The sequence below is a fragment of the Corvus moneduloides genome, chromosome 3, assembly GCF_009650955.1.
Source record: "Corvus moneduloides isolate bCorMon1 chromosome 3, bCorMon1.pri, whole genome shotgun sequence".
NCBI classification, from domain to species: Eukaryota; Metazoa; Chordata; class Aves; order Passeriformes; family Corvidae; genus Corvus; species Corvus moneduloides.
Genome location: NC_045478.1, coordinates 15,553,080 through 15,568,230, shown reverse-complemented (window position 1 = coordinate 15,568,230; position 15,151 = coordinate 15,553,080). Strand labels below are relative to the sequence as shown.

The 15,151-nt window shown below is 40.2% G+C and overlaps 1 protein-coding gene across 7 annotated transcripts in view; it reads left to right on the top strand.

Moving 5' to 3' along the window:
* The first annotated feature begins 3,041 nt into the window (after positions 1-3,041).
* TAF1B (TATA-box binding protein associated factor, RNA polymerase I subunit B) overlaps positions 3,042-15,151 on the top strand; it is a 53,027-nt gene continuing 40,917 nt past the window's right edge. For all 7 annotated transcript variants that reach the window (XR_004239268.1, XR_004239270.1, XR_004239269.1 and 4 more), the window contains exons 1-7: positions 3,042-3,111; positions 3,873-3,971; positions 4,459-4,546; positions 6,333-6,430; positions 6,704-6,799; positions 7,390-7,522; positions 10,805-10,961. Coding sequence is in view for 4 of the 7 variants with exons in the window: in XM_032104300.1 (XP_031960191.1) it covers positions 3,094-3,111; positions 3,873-3,971; positions 4,459-4,546; positions 6,333-6,430; positions 6,704-6,799; positions 7,390-7,522; positions 10,805-10,961 (689 nt within the window). In the remaining 3 variants the exon portion in view is untranslated. The remainder of the gene's footprint in view (positions 3,112-3,872; positions 3,972-4,458; positions 4,547-6,332; positions 6,431-6,703; positions 6,800-7,389; positions 7,523-10,804; positions 10,962-15,151) is intronic.

Genomic DNA, 15,151 nt, shown 5'->3' with positions numbered 1-15,151 from the left:
CCTTCCCTGCCGAGCTTGCTGTAACCCCTACGCCTTGCTGCTGTTCCCACCTTTGTCCTTGCACAACTTGCTGCACCTTTGCCTCCACTGTACCTCTGCTGGCCCAGCTTCTCCCCCCGACCCTTTTTATAATGTGGTGTCAAAAGATCACTTCGAGTGAAGCCATCTGCTCCTTGTTCTCCTAATTTCTCTTTTGCTTTCTGTCCGCCTTTAAACATGCATTTTCCATGGAGAGATGGTGCAAAGATGAAATCTTGGGTGCTAATAACTATGTGTCTTTTCTATAAACTTGAATCTGGTAGATCTGCCCAGTGTTCATGTGCACAATCTTTGGAGCAGCTGAGGTTGCTGTTTTGCTCTTTGTAGTAGGTGTCTGACAATGGGTAAAGACTCTGGGGAGAATCTCTGCTGCAGAAGTTTGTATCCTGGAGCCAGCACAATCTCATGAGCAATAACCCAAAGGATAAGCCAAGAGACATGTCTTTCAGTCCGATATGTATTTTTTACGTTTTCACATGCAGAAAGTCTGCAGTCAAGAGGCAGAAATGTGATATCAGCAATGGAACTCAGTTCATAAAAAATTCAAATCAATGGAAACAACAGGACATATTATTTATCTAAGCCTTGAATCAATCTGACTACTATGCATAATGATCTTAATTAGAAAAGTAAGCTGAAGCAGGAAGACAGTCTGTCTCCTGGCTTTGAAATTATCATACCCCTATCAGTATGCTTGGGTAACTTGTAATTAGGGACAAAGGTTACACATAATTTTATATGCTGAAAAACCGGTTTTATACATGTCATTTCAAAAAAATATTTAAGAAATAGATATAAGGCTTGCTAACCCTATTATACTTTGATTTTTTTCTACCAGATTAGTAGTCTGCACTAATTAGTTGATGGACTTCAGAAATACCAATAGAAGCTTTGCATTTATAGAGAGCCAGGAGACACTAATAAGAAAATGGCAATATCAGCATCAGTCTTTGTACGAGTTTCTTTACAAAAGTTGGTACCTTTTCACGTCTATTTCACCTGCATGGAAAACACAGCTCAGAAAAGCAGTGTGGGCTGTCCAGCAGCAGAGAGTAAGGGCTTTCCTGTTCAAAAACTTTACTGGAGTATGGCCACAATTACACCAATGCAGTTTCCTGTGCAGTCCCCCATTCCTTTCTTCTTTTCTTGCTTATCTTCAACTACTGCCATTGAATATGATGTGTTCAGGTTTTGACAAAATGGCAGTCCTGTGATTACACTTCTTTAGTATTTTATTGACGAGCTGTAATTAGAAAACAGAAGACCTAACGCCGAGGTCCTGCTTCATCAAAGCAGTCAGTCCACACTTAATTTAAATAAATTCTTCAGTTTAGTTAAATCTACTGAGCAGGCCCACTGCCTGCTCACAACATTGAGTCACACATGACCACTGCTCTCAGCAGGAGCATTGCCTTATCTTCTATGCTGGAACACACCTCTTCCTCTCTTATCACAGGTAGAGATGTCCTGATTTTTTTTCAAGGTAGTATTTAATCTTGGAAATACATTAGAAAAAGATCAAACCCTCTGTGTCACACAAAATGGCCTTGCTTTCCCAGAACATTATTTCCACAAACAAAAAATATGGAAATTAAAATCACAAGTAGGATCTGTTTCATCAAAGTATTAGCTACATTTCTGTGAGGTTGACAATCACCTTTTTAACATGGCAGGAATTACATGTGTAATTCTCTTTAATGGGTGTTACAAATGTTCAGCCCACACTGAAAAAAGATCACAGTTGGTATGAGTAATAACTTTTTTCTTGAACATAAACAGTTCCCCTCTAGCTCTGTACATATCCTCCAACATCAATGTAACCACAGCTGTCAAGGCAGCCTCACCTCTTTCTATGTATATTTTAGCTTTAATTTTTTCCCATGCTTTCACTTAGTGGACTTTTTTTTTTTTTTTTTTAAAGGGCCTAAACCTGTTCTCCAATTTTGTGGGCAAATTCACTGCAATAACAGATCTTGGTGTTTAGACATCTTTAAACATTACTATTAGCATGCAAGAAATTAGAGACCTACATCAAGATCTGGGTGTTGTTTTTTAATTGAAAGTGGATTTCAGATCGTAGTTTCCCCTCATTCAAGGTTCTCCAAGTGCTTTTACATAGTTAAATGAGTTCTTGTGGCCTCCTTCTGTACAGGCAGCAGCAGCTCCCTTCCCACAGCCTTGGCACAGCCTTGGTGGTCACCAGCTGGGGCCACCAAGGTGATGTGAGGATGAGGATGCAGGAGTCTGTGCAGGGGATGGCAATGGGCTGAGGCTCACAGGGCACACATAATCTTAGTGTTAAGCTGCACATGTAGTTATAGTCCTAAAATGTGCCAGGCGAGATTTAGGTTGGACATCAGGAAGAATTTATTAACAGAAGTGGTGATTAGGCATTGGAATGGGCTGCCCAGGGAAGTGGCAGAGTCACCATCTCTGGAGGTGATTAAGGAAAGACTGGATGTGGCACTGAGTGCCATGGTCTGGTTGACATGGTGGAGGACTCCACGATCTCAAGAGGTCTTTTCCAACCCAACAGATTCTGTGATTCTGTGATGAAATGTATCCTCCAGTCCCTGGGACATCCCACATTCCCTTTAAGCTGCCATGTCCCCTCCATGGGTGAAACACAGAAGTTATAGAATTATAGAATATTAAGGGGTTGGAAGGGACCTTAAAGATCACCGAGCCCCAGTTCACCCTGCCATGGGCAGAGACACCTCCCACTAGACCAGGCTGCCCAGGGCCCCATCCAGCCTGGCCTTGAACGCTTCCCAAGGATGTGGCATCTACAACCTCCCTGAACAACCTGCTGCAGTGTCTCACCACCCTCACAGTAAAAAACTTCTTCCTCCTATCTAATGTCTAACACCTGTGTCTATGTCCCCTCAGTGAAGCACCCAATAACCCCTTGAAACGCCCCTGTCCCCTCGCTGCCACGCTGTAGCCCCGGGGCCCCGCGGAGGCCCGGAACGCAATCGCCGGGGCCGCGGTTTCCAGGCGGGCCGCGGTGCCGCCCGCCGCGGTTGCCGTGGTGCGGCCCCGGGCGCGGCCGCCATGGACGAGGAGGACACGGTGGGGCGTGGGGTTCGCTGCGCCGGGGCAGGCGCCGGAGCGCGGGCGGCGCTTCCCCGCCGGGCGGGGGCGGCTGCGGGCGGCGGGGGAGAGGGGGAGGCGCCGGCGGAGAGGGGGAGGCGCCGGCGGGCGCTGCGTGCCCCGGCCTGGTCCCGCCCTGCCCTCCCACATCGGGGCCCGGCGGCGGCGGGCGGGGCCCTGCTCGGCCCCTCGGCGTTGGCCGGTGCTCGGTCTAGGCCGGGGATGTGTCGCCGGCCGCCCCCCAGCCGGGCCCGGCGGAGCTGCCCGTCCTCAGCACGCACGTGGGCGTTTCTGGAAACCGCTTTGTTTTAATTTGTCGGTTTGCCTCTTCTCTTTTCCACTCCGGTTTCTCCGGGAAGCACCGTCTCGTGCGGGCTTTCTCCCACCGCTTGTGTTTTTTTTGCAGTTCTAGACATTTATTTTTCCTTTCGCCTCCCGCTCCAGTTTTTGTCTCCTCTTTCATTTCTGATGGGTGGCTTTTTTAAAAGCCACGCCACGTGCGTGTGAGGCGTGGATCACTATTCCCCTTGTTCTAACGCTTGCCAGCTACAAATACGTGTTTGGAGTTTCCTGTGGCCGATGGCAAATGCCATGATCACTTATTACCAACCAGGGCTAACACAAAGAGTGTAAATACTCTCCTCTGTAAATAATCTCAGAAGCTGTGTAGCAGCCTAGTAATAATGCCATTTGTTTTACCTGAAAAATTGTGAAAGTCTACTGTTGTTTCTTCCTTTCAGAGAGATTTTAATGAGCGCTGTGCCCAGTGTTCAGAAGTGAACTGGGGTCTCACTGATGGAGGCAGATTTTATTGTAGATCTTGCCACAACGTTACTGAGGTAAAAAAATGAGTTACTGCCTTGGAAAAGGTTTCTTCCGATTGCTTCTTGACTTTGTATTAAGAAAATTACAGACTTTTCTCCTTGGCACTGAGTGCAATATTTTTATTCTTCGTTTTTCATGCTTTACTTGACACTGTTTAAAACTAATGTTCCTTGAAATTACAAAATGTAGAATGAGCCATCTTAGCCTGGTGTGTTGCTGTAGCTGTGGTGTTAGTGTGCTCTCTAGATGCCTTAAAAGCATTGCCTGGGTGTTGCCATGTTTTGTGCAGTCCCAGTGTAGGCAAACCCTGATGCACGTCACCTGTATGTCCATGATTGTAATTATCTGTTTTTGAAATTTCTGAGTGAAAAGTTCAGAATGTCCCATCTCCCTTTAGTTTAGGAAATTTGAGTAAGTTCCTCCATTATGTTTTATGGTAGGGCAATCTGTGCAAGTTAGGTCTGGTTCTTTTTCTTGCTAAGATATATTCCTGTTTTGCAGAGAACTAGAGAAGTTGTAAACACTGATTTTATTACTAATTCAAGAGTCCAAACAATCTCCAAAAGTTTGAGAAAGCAGGAAAAAAATGGTATGTATGAGTTTCTATCTGTGTTTTGCAAAAGAGTGGCTGCTCAGCCAGGGTTCGCCTAGGCTGTTATGTCTTTGATGGAGACCAAAAGTGAATAGCTAGGAAAGACTGCAGGAGTGGGAACAAAATGCACCTCCCTGATGCTGTCACAACCTTAAGAGATCACATTTCGTGACCTCCTAAGCCACAGGTGACCTCTGTGAGCCCAGTGGTGGGTTTTTTTTGATTAAGTAGAACTATGAGTTACTTACTACTACTTCGATTTGTGGAAACAAATATTCACTGAAGCTACTGGTGGCATGCATTCAGATGTGGTGATCCTTTGTTCTTTCCCTGTCATGGCTATCACAAAACCAGAGAAGTTGTTTGCAAGTGAGATGTGATGGTGGTCCAGCTCTTAGTGTCAGTCTGGCTTGTGTTACAGGCACTTGGCCCTGCAAACTTGTCATAAACTGCACAGAAGAGGTTTCATGCAGTTCCAATAGCTGAACCAATACTGCATCTTTCATCCAGAGTCACTTTTTTACTTCTAATTTCATGAATATTCAGAATAATAGTGGTCATTATGTATGAGGATCTATGCCATAAGGATGTAGTGGTAAAGTTGCTTCAAGAGCTGTGTGTGTATTCTGTGATGGCTGGATGCATCTCTTACTATTGTGGCCACTTTCAGAAAGCAAAACTGCATTAATATGCCGAATAAAGCAAGGGGTTATCTTTGTCTCTGATGTACTGATGTGCTTTTGCTCTGCTGCAGAGGCAGTGGATTGCTACATTCCTTTGAAAAAAACAATTGTGTGGAAGTGAAGGGAGGTGTGAGAAGGACCCCTCCAGTTTTCCTTATCTTGTATTGCTTCTAAAGTCTGGGCCGTGTACCATGCTTTTAATTTCTCCTGTTGGGAAGGTCATTAGCCAATGTCCAGGCTTCTTAAGAAAGAAATCCTATCTTCACACAGTCCCTTCTGTGAGTGCAGTCATGTTACACTGTATTCCATGAATTTATAGGCGTAAGCTGTGTCTGTTAGTTCACTGGTTAGCAGTTAAGGCCGGCATCATGAAAGCAGGGCAGAAGCTTTGGGCAGATAGCTTCTAAGATGGTGAGATGCAAGGTGTGTTTCGGAACAAAAATAGTGAAGAACATGTGTGGAAGGAATGAAAAGGGAGTTGAGAAATGCAGAGAAACTTTATAAAGCCAAAAGCCTGTAGAAAAGGTTAGTAGTAACTTTAGAGAGCTAAGGGCGAAAAGTAAATGTAATGCAGCCTGAAGAAATAGTGAATAGTTTGGAGCAGGCCCACTCCCTGCGAAATGTATGTTGTGCTAGGATTTGCTAGGAGCTTGGGATAGTCTTTTATTTAAATGTGTGTGGTTCTGTGTGAGAGAACGGTGAAGCACATGATGGTGGTATTGGTTGTTTTTTGCCTGACTCACCACTGTAATGTTCCAGCTTTCTGTGTCAGGGGTGGGAAAGAAATGTTCATATTTCATATTTTTAATGGCAGGTTCTCAGTTATTTTTAAACTAGTAATTTAACAATGCTCCACTCAATTGCAAATGCCACACTAGACATTATAATGAATTATATTTTTCTTAGGAAATGCATGAAGTTCTTGTTAAGTAACTTTTCTTCTTGTTTAAGGCTGTGAATAAATGGAAGTTAATAGAGTATTCTGTAGCTGGTTTATGCACTAGGATCTGAAATTATTAGAGATATGGAGATAAGTGTGGATAAGGTTAAAGAACCCCCAAACAGTACAAACAAACTTAGTCCCCCTTTTTTTCCCTTAGATGGAGGCTGTGAGTGGTATATTTGTGAAGGCTTTCAGCTGGTACTCAAGAAACAAGCAGAAGCTTTAGAAGCTTTAGGAGTATGTCCACAAATGAAGGTATGTAGATGGCAGTGTGAGTTGTACACTCCCTGTGTGTGTTTTACAGAAGGAGGTATTTTAAAAGATTTTAATTTTTAAAGTGAATCATGCAACTCCCCATTTAGAAACGTTGAGCATATGAAATCAAAATTTGTTTATCTGGTAATTTTAAAACATATTTTATAAATCACAGTTAATAAAATTAGAGATGGAATATTATTCAGATTCCTGAGTTAGAAATCAATGATCTTGTAAACATTGTACTAATTGCCATCCATTTGTGTTTATCAGGATGAAATTCTGTGCAATTTTTGGAGGTGTTACCTTCAGAAGAGCAAACAGGCATATTGCAAGAGACCAGCTGGGGAAACTGTGAAAGCATTGTCAGTAAGTGAAAGCTCAAATCCCACGAGATGTTTGGTATCTTTTTTAAAGCAAGGACAGAAATCTTTGTTTAGGCTACCTTTCTCGCTGGTAATGTCACTTCAGTATTAAGGAAGTCACATAAATAGGCTTGCACATGTCCATTTTATTGGGTTTTGGGTTTTTTTACCTATTTCAAGAGATGAATATTTCTGTGAGTATTTGAAACTGCTTATTTGAAAATATTGCTTTGTCTTGACATAGATAATCAGTAAATAGAAATCACAGTGTAAAAATCAGCTACCATCCTTTTCCCGCCTGCTCTCTTGAAGTTACTCATTTGATCAAGCTTTGATTCTGTGTATTGCCAACTTTCTGGTCATTGTAGCAGATTAGAATGTAGTCAATAAACGTTTTTTAATCTTGAGAAATCCTTTAAAAATACTACTTCTTTCTTTCTTTTTCACTTTTTGGTGATTCATAGAGTAAAAATGTGAACAGTTTGGGTTTTAACTTTTACTGTAAATTCTGCATCTGTCGTGCTTTATGTTGTTTGTTACAATCAAAACAGTAACTAAGAATAGCTAATACAAGCATTTATTTACAAAACCCAGGTATGTGAGAGCAGTACTGATGTGGACAGTGATCCAGAGAGACCCAGCCTTCTGCACTTGCTGTCTCTGTCTGAAAGTGAGGGGGATCTGCAGACCGACTGCAGCTTTGCCTCATCAGTGACCAAGGTCTCAGGTAGGAACGGTGAACTGAACTATCTGAAAACCAGTTTTTCTGTAGTTTTTAAATAGAAATAAATATAAAGTGTATTTGTGTACAGTGAATTGGAGGAACTATTGGAAGGTATAAAGTTTTCAGTCTTGTTTGACACTACTACTTTATATTCTACCAGAAATAGAAGACTTCCTCCCCCAACCCCCACCCAAGGAGATGAAAGTTGAACAGGACCTGGAAATACAATGGGAAATGCAGGAGGAAGTTCTGATTTATAGCAAGTTTGCTCCATGCCTCCTGTTTGGAGTGGGAAAAAATGGCTGTTACATCTGCAAAGCTATATGTTCACAAGCACAGCAGCTTTGAAGAATAAGCACTTATTTAACCAATAACAGAGCTGGCTGTCGTGACTTTGGTGTTAAAAAACATGAGTTTGTTCTTTAGGGCAGTGTATTTTTTTTTAATCCCATAGATATATTGAGCTTTTAAATTTTTTTCTTTACATTACTTTGGTACTTCTGTATCTTTTGTCTTCACAGTCTTTTTACTGCTTTCCCAATGACCTCTTCTATGAAAAATCGTATTTTAGCATTCCGTCAGTTTCTCTTTTCTGCTCACAACAGCAGCTGGAAAATATTTACAGAATGCTGAAGTTTTCAATTAAATGTATAGAAAATTGGAGTGTTAGGTTCTGCTGGGCAAGTGTAATGCCAGACAATGCTGCAATACCTGATACCGGAAATGCATTTCAAGGCACATTTGAAAGCTTTTGCTTGTGTTTTAAACTTATGATGGTTTTCTTTCTTGCTTTATTCTTTGCTTGATTTTTCCTTCTTTATCTGTCTCAGCGTTTCTTACTCCCTTGTTGCGTACTATCCTCCTTATGTCATGTTTCTATTGTTCTGTGATATTGCCTGTCTACCCTCAGAAGAATGCAATCTTGTTTTTTCAAGCTTTTCCCTTTATTTTATAAGGTCCGGAAGTGGTAATAGAATGAGAAATTTGATCAGCAGCAATTTAGAAAAATAAATGCATGTTTAAAACTCCAGACAGAATTAGGGAGGGGGGGGAAAAGGTATAAAAATGGTGATGCAAATTTTTGTGAATATTATGCTGGAAGCTTTCATCCTTACAATATTAAAATGACAACATTTTCAGGTAAAGAGTCACTGTATGTTCGTGCATGTAGGATCTTGGGTGTTACACAAATGTAATACAAAAAGGAAAGAATTGAGTGAAGTATTTCTAGTGAAAGTATTCCCTTGAATTTTCTTCTCCTTTTTGATGTCTAGAGGAACTCATTCTTCCTTGGTACTTGTGCCTTTCATAGGTCTGTTCCTTAGAGTTTTAGAACAGCTAGGTAGTCCTAAGTAGGCCATAATTTATTGTCTTGGTTGGTTGTTTCAGAGGTTGAGTTCAGCCTCCAGTAGTCATCAATTTCACTAAAATCACTTGAAATTAGTTAAGAGTTCAGTGATAGTAAAAGCAAATTTTGGTGAAATCAGACAAATAGAAATAGTTTTGTCTATTGAAATTTAACATGTGTAATAGTGTCTTCTAGTCTATTGTAAACTCTTGTGAAGATTCATAAATTTTTTTTCTGTGTTATTTTTGCTGAGCTGTTACTGCTACAGGCTGTAAACCTCAACACCCTTCTTTCTCTAAGAGGCTTGTCCAGACGGCAAATATTTTTTTTTGTTATTTTTGTGTAGGGTTAATAGCAAATTCCAGTGAGTATAGCACTGAGATATTGCTAGAGAAGCCTATAAAACTCTTAAATTATTAGCTGCATGTAACTCTGTGTTGTCATGCCTTGCATAAGCTGGAAGAAATAAAAGGAAATTGTGTGCCATCATTAAGGCCACAAATGTAATGAGGATTATTTTAAATTGAGCTAAATGTGAAATTAACAACGAAGCTTCAGTCACGAAGCTGCCTTTAAGCACAAGTATCCATGTGAAAGGTGAAACAGTTGACTCTGGGGATTGAACTGATGTTCCCTGTGTTCCCTGGCGCACCTGTGCGTGATGGGATGCCCCGCTCTGCGCAGGATCTCGGGCCGGCGGGCTGAGCCTGTGCTGCTGTTGGAGGGCGTTCTCTGTTGATGGCAGTGAATTTCAGAGACCCTGCGCCGGGGCTGTGCCGTGCCCGCAGCGCCGGCTCCGGGGCCGGTAGGTGGCATCGCAGCCCGGCCCTGGAAGCGCTGTGTGCAGTGTCCCCGTCCTGCGGGCCCTGTGCTGGACCTGTCCCGCTGACCCTGCCACCTCGCAGGTGTGGCTGTCGCCTGCCCGCGGAGCCTCCAGGCTCTCGGAAGGTTCAAACTGTTTTCAGCCGGCTGTTTGCCGTGGCCCTGCAGCTCCCAGCTGGGGAGCTGTGGATCCAGCTCTCGCCATTCCTGTCTAAACAGGTGAACAGTTTGTGGGGAAATGCAGTGAGAGAAGTCTCTGCAGAGTCAATGCTGACATTCGGTGCTGGTGTGCTTTAAATGCATTTTCCTTCATCCTGGCTGGGTCATGATGTAGGGAAGAGAGGCTTACAGGCTTTTTATTTTCTTTTTTTGGTCCTCTTTCCTGAACTCTGAGGTTTCACTGCTGAAAAAGCTCCAAATCCATAAATTACTCTACTAAATTAAATTTTCTCTTTGTTTTTAGTGATTCATCTCGGTAAAGAACTAGGGACATTTGGATGTGTATTTATTTGGGTTTTTTTTCCACCATCTTTACCATTTCCTACATTCTTATTCTAAAGTTGTTTCTTTGAATTTATATACATTTTTTGAAAGAATATCTGTGTTTCCACAGTTAGAGATTATAGGCCAGATGGAATTAGGGCAAACTTTTAACATCAGTAAAATTTCTGCAAAGTAAATGACTTTTTCATTAAAGTCCTGCTTGTGTTGAAGTTTAAAACTGTTTTAATCCCCAACTATGAGTCATTGATTTAAATACATTAAATTTTCTCTTGTTTCCTCACAGTTCCCTCCTCTCTCAAATGGAAAACAGTATTTTCAGCTCATAAGTACTGTCAGTTATATGTATAGCAGCTAATGTCCTGGTCAAGTGCAATAGCACTATATGAAACAGGTTCTCATCACATATTGTGGTAGATGAATAAATTAGGGTTAAACTGTTTTGTAGAAAAGTACACAAACAAGAAAAAAACTCAAAGTAATTATTTCAAAATGTTACCAGGTGCTGAAAAAGGCTCCTTGTATGTTCCTTTATCTTGTTTTTTGTACACCATGGTTCATGTGTCTATTATATAAATTGCTGTTTTCTTTTCTGTTTTTAACATAAACCCAAGAGAGCACCTCTGTGTACTCTGGATCAGTAGATGGCAGCTTGTATTTAATGAAGAACCAAAAGGAGAAACTGAGGATGACGATGCCAATGACCCTTTCATTTTGTTACATGGCATTACTCTGGTTGAGAGAACCAATTACATTGTCTGAGCTCTTAAGGTATGAATAGTCTCTAGTGAAGAATTGTTGCTTTTATAAATAATTTTTAAAAATTAGATCTGTACTATTGTCCTCTTACTAATTTGCTCAGTAATAGTGGGAAGTTCTCTTTAGTTGTTTTATCTTTCCTTTGTCATAACCATTTGTGCAGCTACTGTTGGAGAGCATTCTCTGTTGATTGCAATGAATTTCAGAGACCTGTAAGGAAGAAGGTTTTGAAGTTAAAGAAGCATTTTATTCTTCTCCTTCAAAATTTCTTAAGTTTTTCTGGAGGTGTGTATGGCCACACTTCCGTGATATTTGCTGTTGTCAGCATGTCAGAATTAAATGAGTAAACATTCTCCAGGACTTACATCAGTGTCCTCATACAAACAATACCAGCAGTATACAGTGATCTGAAAAGGAGCAAAGTAACTTCATGCAATGGAGTTGGGCACAGAAATTAATACAGGAAGTTCATTTGGTCTTTATATCTTTGTATCTATAATTATGGGAGTTCAGAATAATACCTTTTAGTATAGTAGAAATAAATTGTTCTAATAATAGGGTTTGATGCTAAAAGGAGACTGTCAGGCTACTGCTGACAATGCAGTTCCCTTCTCTCCACTGCAACAAGGCCATGAACACTTTCCTTATTTACTTCAGGAATGAAAAATAATTCATCAACTCCTCTTGTTGGCAATAAATGTTTTAAATCAGGCTCAAATAAGTTCAGGAATTCCTAGATTTTCCTTGGAAGACCTTTTGTATTCTTTTACTTTTTTTAAACAACTGTTGAAATATTGGGTATTTCTAAACAGATGGTGAAAAAACATTCCTTGGCCAAAATTTGAGGAGTAGAAATACTCAAGTAAATACATTGGCAAATCAAATTGAAAACTCAGACAAAGTAAAGGAAAAACTGATTAAAAATACAGTGCTTTCATTTTTATTTTTCAACTATATACCCTGTGAGTTAAAAGGCAAGGCAATGGGTACATCATCCCCCACCTGTGGTGCTTATAACTGATGGAACTGCTGAAAGAATGATGAATGCAAGGGGCTTTTCCCCCAGAGCCTGATGTTCCATCATGGCTGTTCTCCCCTGGCGTGCCAGCTTCCACTTTTCCAGCTTTGTACAAGCTTTCCAAGAAGGGTAGGTAGTCAAGGATGCTTTTTTTGCAAGTACTTTCAGAAAGGGGAGGTTTGTAATGTCTTCAAGTAGGGTTGTTACTACTAGATAATCAATTTCTATGCAAAACAATGTAACCCTTTGATTTTACTTTACGGGTGGCTGTTGCTTTCATTGATCAGAATTGCGCAAGCCATTGCATATTTGCATAACTGGATGTGCTATTGCATAAAAGATGCTTGTAAAATTTTCAGTAAAATGCCATAATATTCAGAATTCAAACTAGCACTCTGCAATACAGAAGTATTTATTGAGTAGATTAAGAAATAGAACTCAAAAGTAGTGCTCAATAACAAGATTTTTAATAGCTATGGTCTTCCTTAGGAAATTCTGTACGAGTCAGAACTACCATAACGTACTCTGTATTTTTGTGAATGATTAGCAAATAATAATGTAAAACCTGTCTGATAATGTTTGTATATGGCAAAAATCTAAGTAGTAAATTAAAATTTCTGGGACAGAGCAACTGGTTCACACTACAGAATTATTAGCTACTCCATCCTGTTTGGAGAGAAAAATTATTAATTAAATATATATTCTTTGGTTATTGTATCTTGGAAACTGTTTCTTGAAGCACTGTTGGCTCATACCAGGCAAAGACATCCTCACATGTTCTTGTCTTAGTACAATGGTTTGGTTGGAAGAAAACCCAACCAAACAACAGCTGTGTCAAGAGGAAAGATAGATTGCTTTGTTTGCATATGAATGGGAAGTTATTGTATTTGGCACTTTAAAAGTTGGAGACTGCGGAAAAGATCCTGGAAAATTATTTGCAACCTGGAGACTATCCTTTGGACTAACATCCTTAAGAGATGAGCACACTTATTTGAAAGGGTATAGAGAAAATGTGAAAGTAGTAAAAAAGCTGAAAAAAGATGTAAAAAATCAAGTAGCAAATATAGCACAGAAAGGTATAATCTGAAACTAGTAATTGGAAATTTAAATAAGATGATTTGAATGAGAAGATACAATTTAATTAGATACAATTTACACAATTTATGTGTGTAAGACTGTGTAAATCATAATAGTTCAATAACTTTAAATACAGTGAACATACGAACTGGATTAAGTACAGAAAGTGAGGTTTAAAAGAATGTTATTTGTATTGCTAAGTTTTACCATAATACGGTAGTTATATAAGACTGTAATTACGTTATCATGCTTCCCTCCCTACCCTTAAGGTCTTTGCCTTCCAACAAGTTTGATGAAGAAGGAGAAAGAATTTTAAATTGCATGAACTACCATAAAATACTTGTTTTCTAACTTCTGAATATTTAAGAAATCAGACAATGTTCACATTTTTGCATGCACTAAGATACACAGATCAAAATAACGACAGACTGAAGATGAAAACTATGCAGAGAAAGCCTTAAGTATTCAGCATTACCTTTTAAGTCTTTGTAGGCAAATCATTTTATTTAAACCAGCTGAATTAGAGTTCTGTTTAAAGTTCTGCCTTGTTTTTTCCTCAGTTTGGTTTTCTCTGTACCCTGAAGTCAGCTGACTACCACTCCTCCCTTGTGATACATGCTTAGGCATTATGATTGGGCAATCTGCCAGCTTTTAAAGGATTTACAACACCAAAAATATACTCCTCTTTGCTACTTGACACACTTAGCAGAAAAACACTACAATTACCTCCTCTGACAGGAACGTTTTGGTTTAAAAATAACACTTTTAACAGCGTTCGACTCAAGTCTATGCAACACATTAAATCCTTTTCCATTGTGAATAGTCTTACAATATTCCATATGATGTATATTATTCATCTAAATAATAAAGTAGTTGGTTTTTGGAAAAACCCAATTTCAAGAAGCTAGACTTTGGAGATTCTGAGAAATCATGCGGTTCAAATGAGGTTATACTTACTTGTGTTGGCAAGACTAAACTTATAATCAGTTTGTGGCTTTAACAGGGGCATCACATCCTTGTAGCATGCTGAGGACCTAGGATTTTTTTCATACTTGGGCCTTATTAATGTATGCTGCTGCTGTAATTAAAAGAACATGGACTATGTACTGTATCTGCCAGTCAAGTTTTCAAGCACGTCCGTGATAGAACATAGTCTTACAGGGGTTTTGACCATCTGTCTGTTAAATGAAAGGTTTGGAGGAACAGCAGACAGAAGAAACTGTTCTGAAGTGCTATTCCAAATCTGGACTTTTGGATTAAGTGTTAAAACTTGAACCATAAGCACATTGTATTCATAACAGGGTATTTGTGCTGTATTTTTAGAGTGTAAAAACAACTTTTAACCTGAGAGAAAAGAGCGTTCTTTTTTTCTGGAGACAATAATTTCAGGCTAGAAAAGATACTATTTTTTAAACAGTTGCAGTGCTTTGACTTGGTACAGCCAAGTTAGCAAAAACTTTTTTTTTTTTTTTAAGAAAAAGATGTCTTGGTGGACGCTTCTTGTCTCTTGCAGTGTGAGGATGTGGTTCCAGCATCAGTTTAAGCTTCTCAAAGTTTTTGTTGCTGTGGTCTTGCGTAAACATTCCTGTTCTTTTCTCTTGCCATGGTACTAGCATTCATCCAGTTTATGGTTTATTAGTTGAAAGAAGTAGATCTATAGAAGATTAATTTTGTAAAAGAAAGTTTCACTGGACATTTTAGTGCGGGTTAATGTGCTTGCCTTTCTGCCTTGTGCTGGCAGTAATGTTCCTGCAGTCATTTGAGTCTGGAGGTCCGTCTGGTTGGAGTGAAAGCCTGGAAGAGTCTAGTTTCCATCTGATCCTCTGAGAAGTCACACAAGTGCTTTTGTCAGCAGGGAGGAGTGTGCGGCAGTGGACTGAAGGGAGGGTGGGATTTCCCATTTCTGAGGCAGCAAGCTGTGAGGGTGGTTTGGCTGCATCACCACTACACCACACCCGAAACAAGGTCTTGATTGTCCTCTTCCATCTGCTGCTGTGCTGGCTCAGGGGTTTGCTGCTCCTAGCATATTGGTTCCAGGCCTTCAGATCTGACAGCTAATGGTGTGATTGTGCCTTAACGTGTGTCAGCCAAAGCTTATCATCAGCTG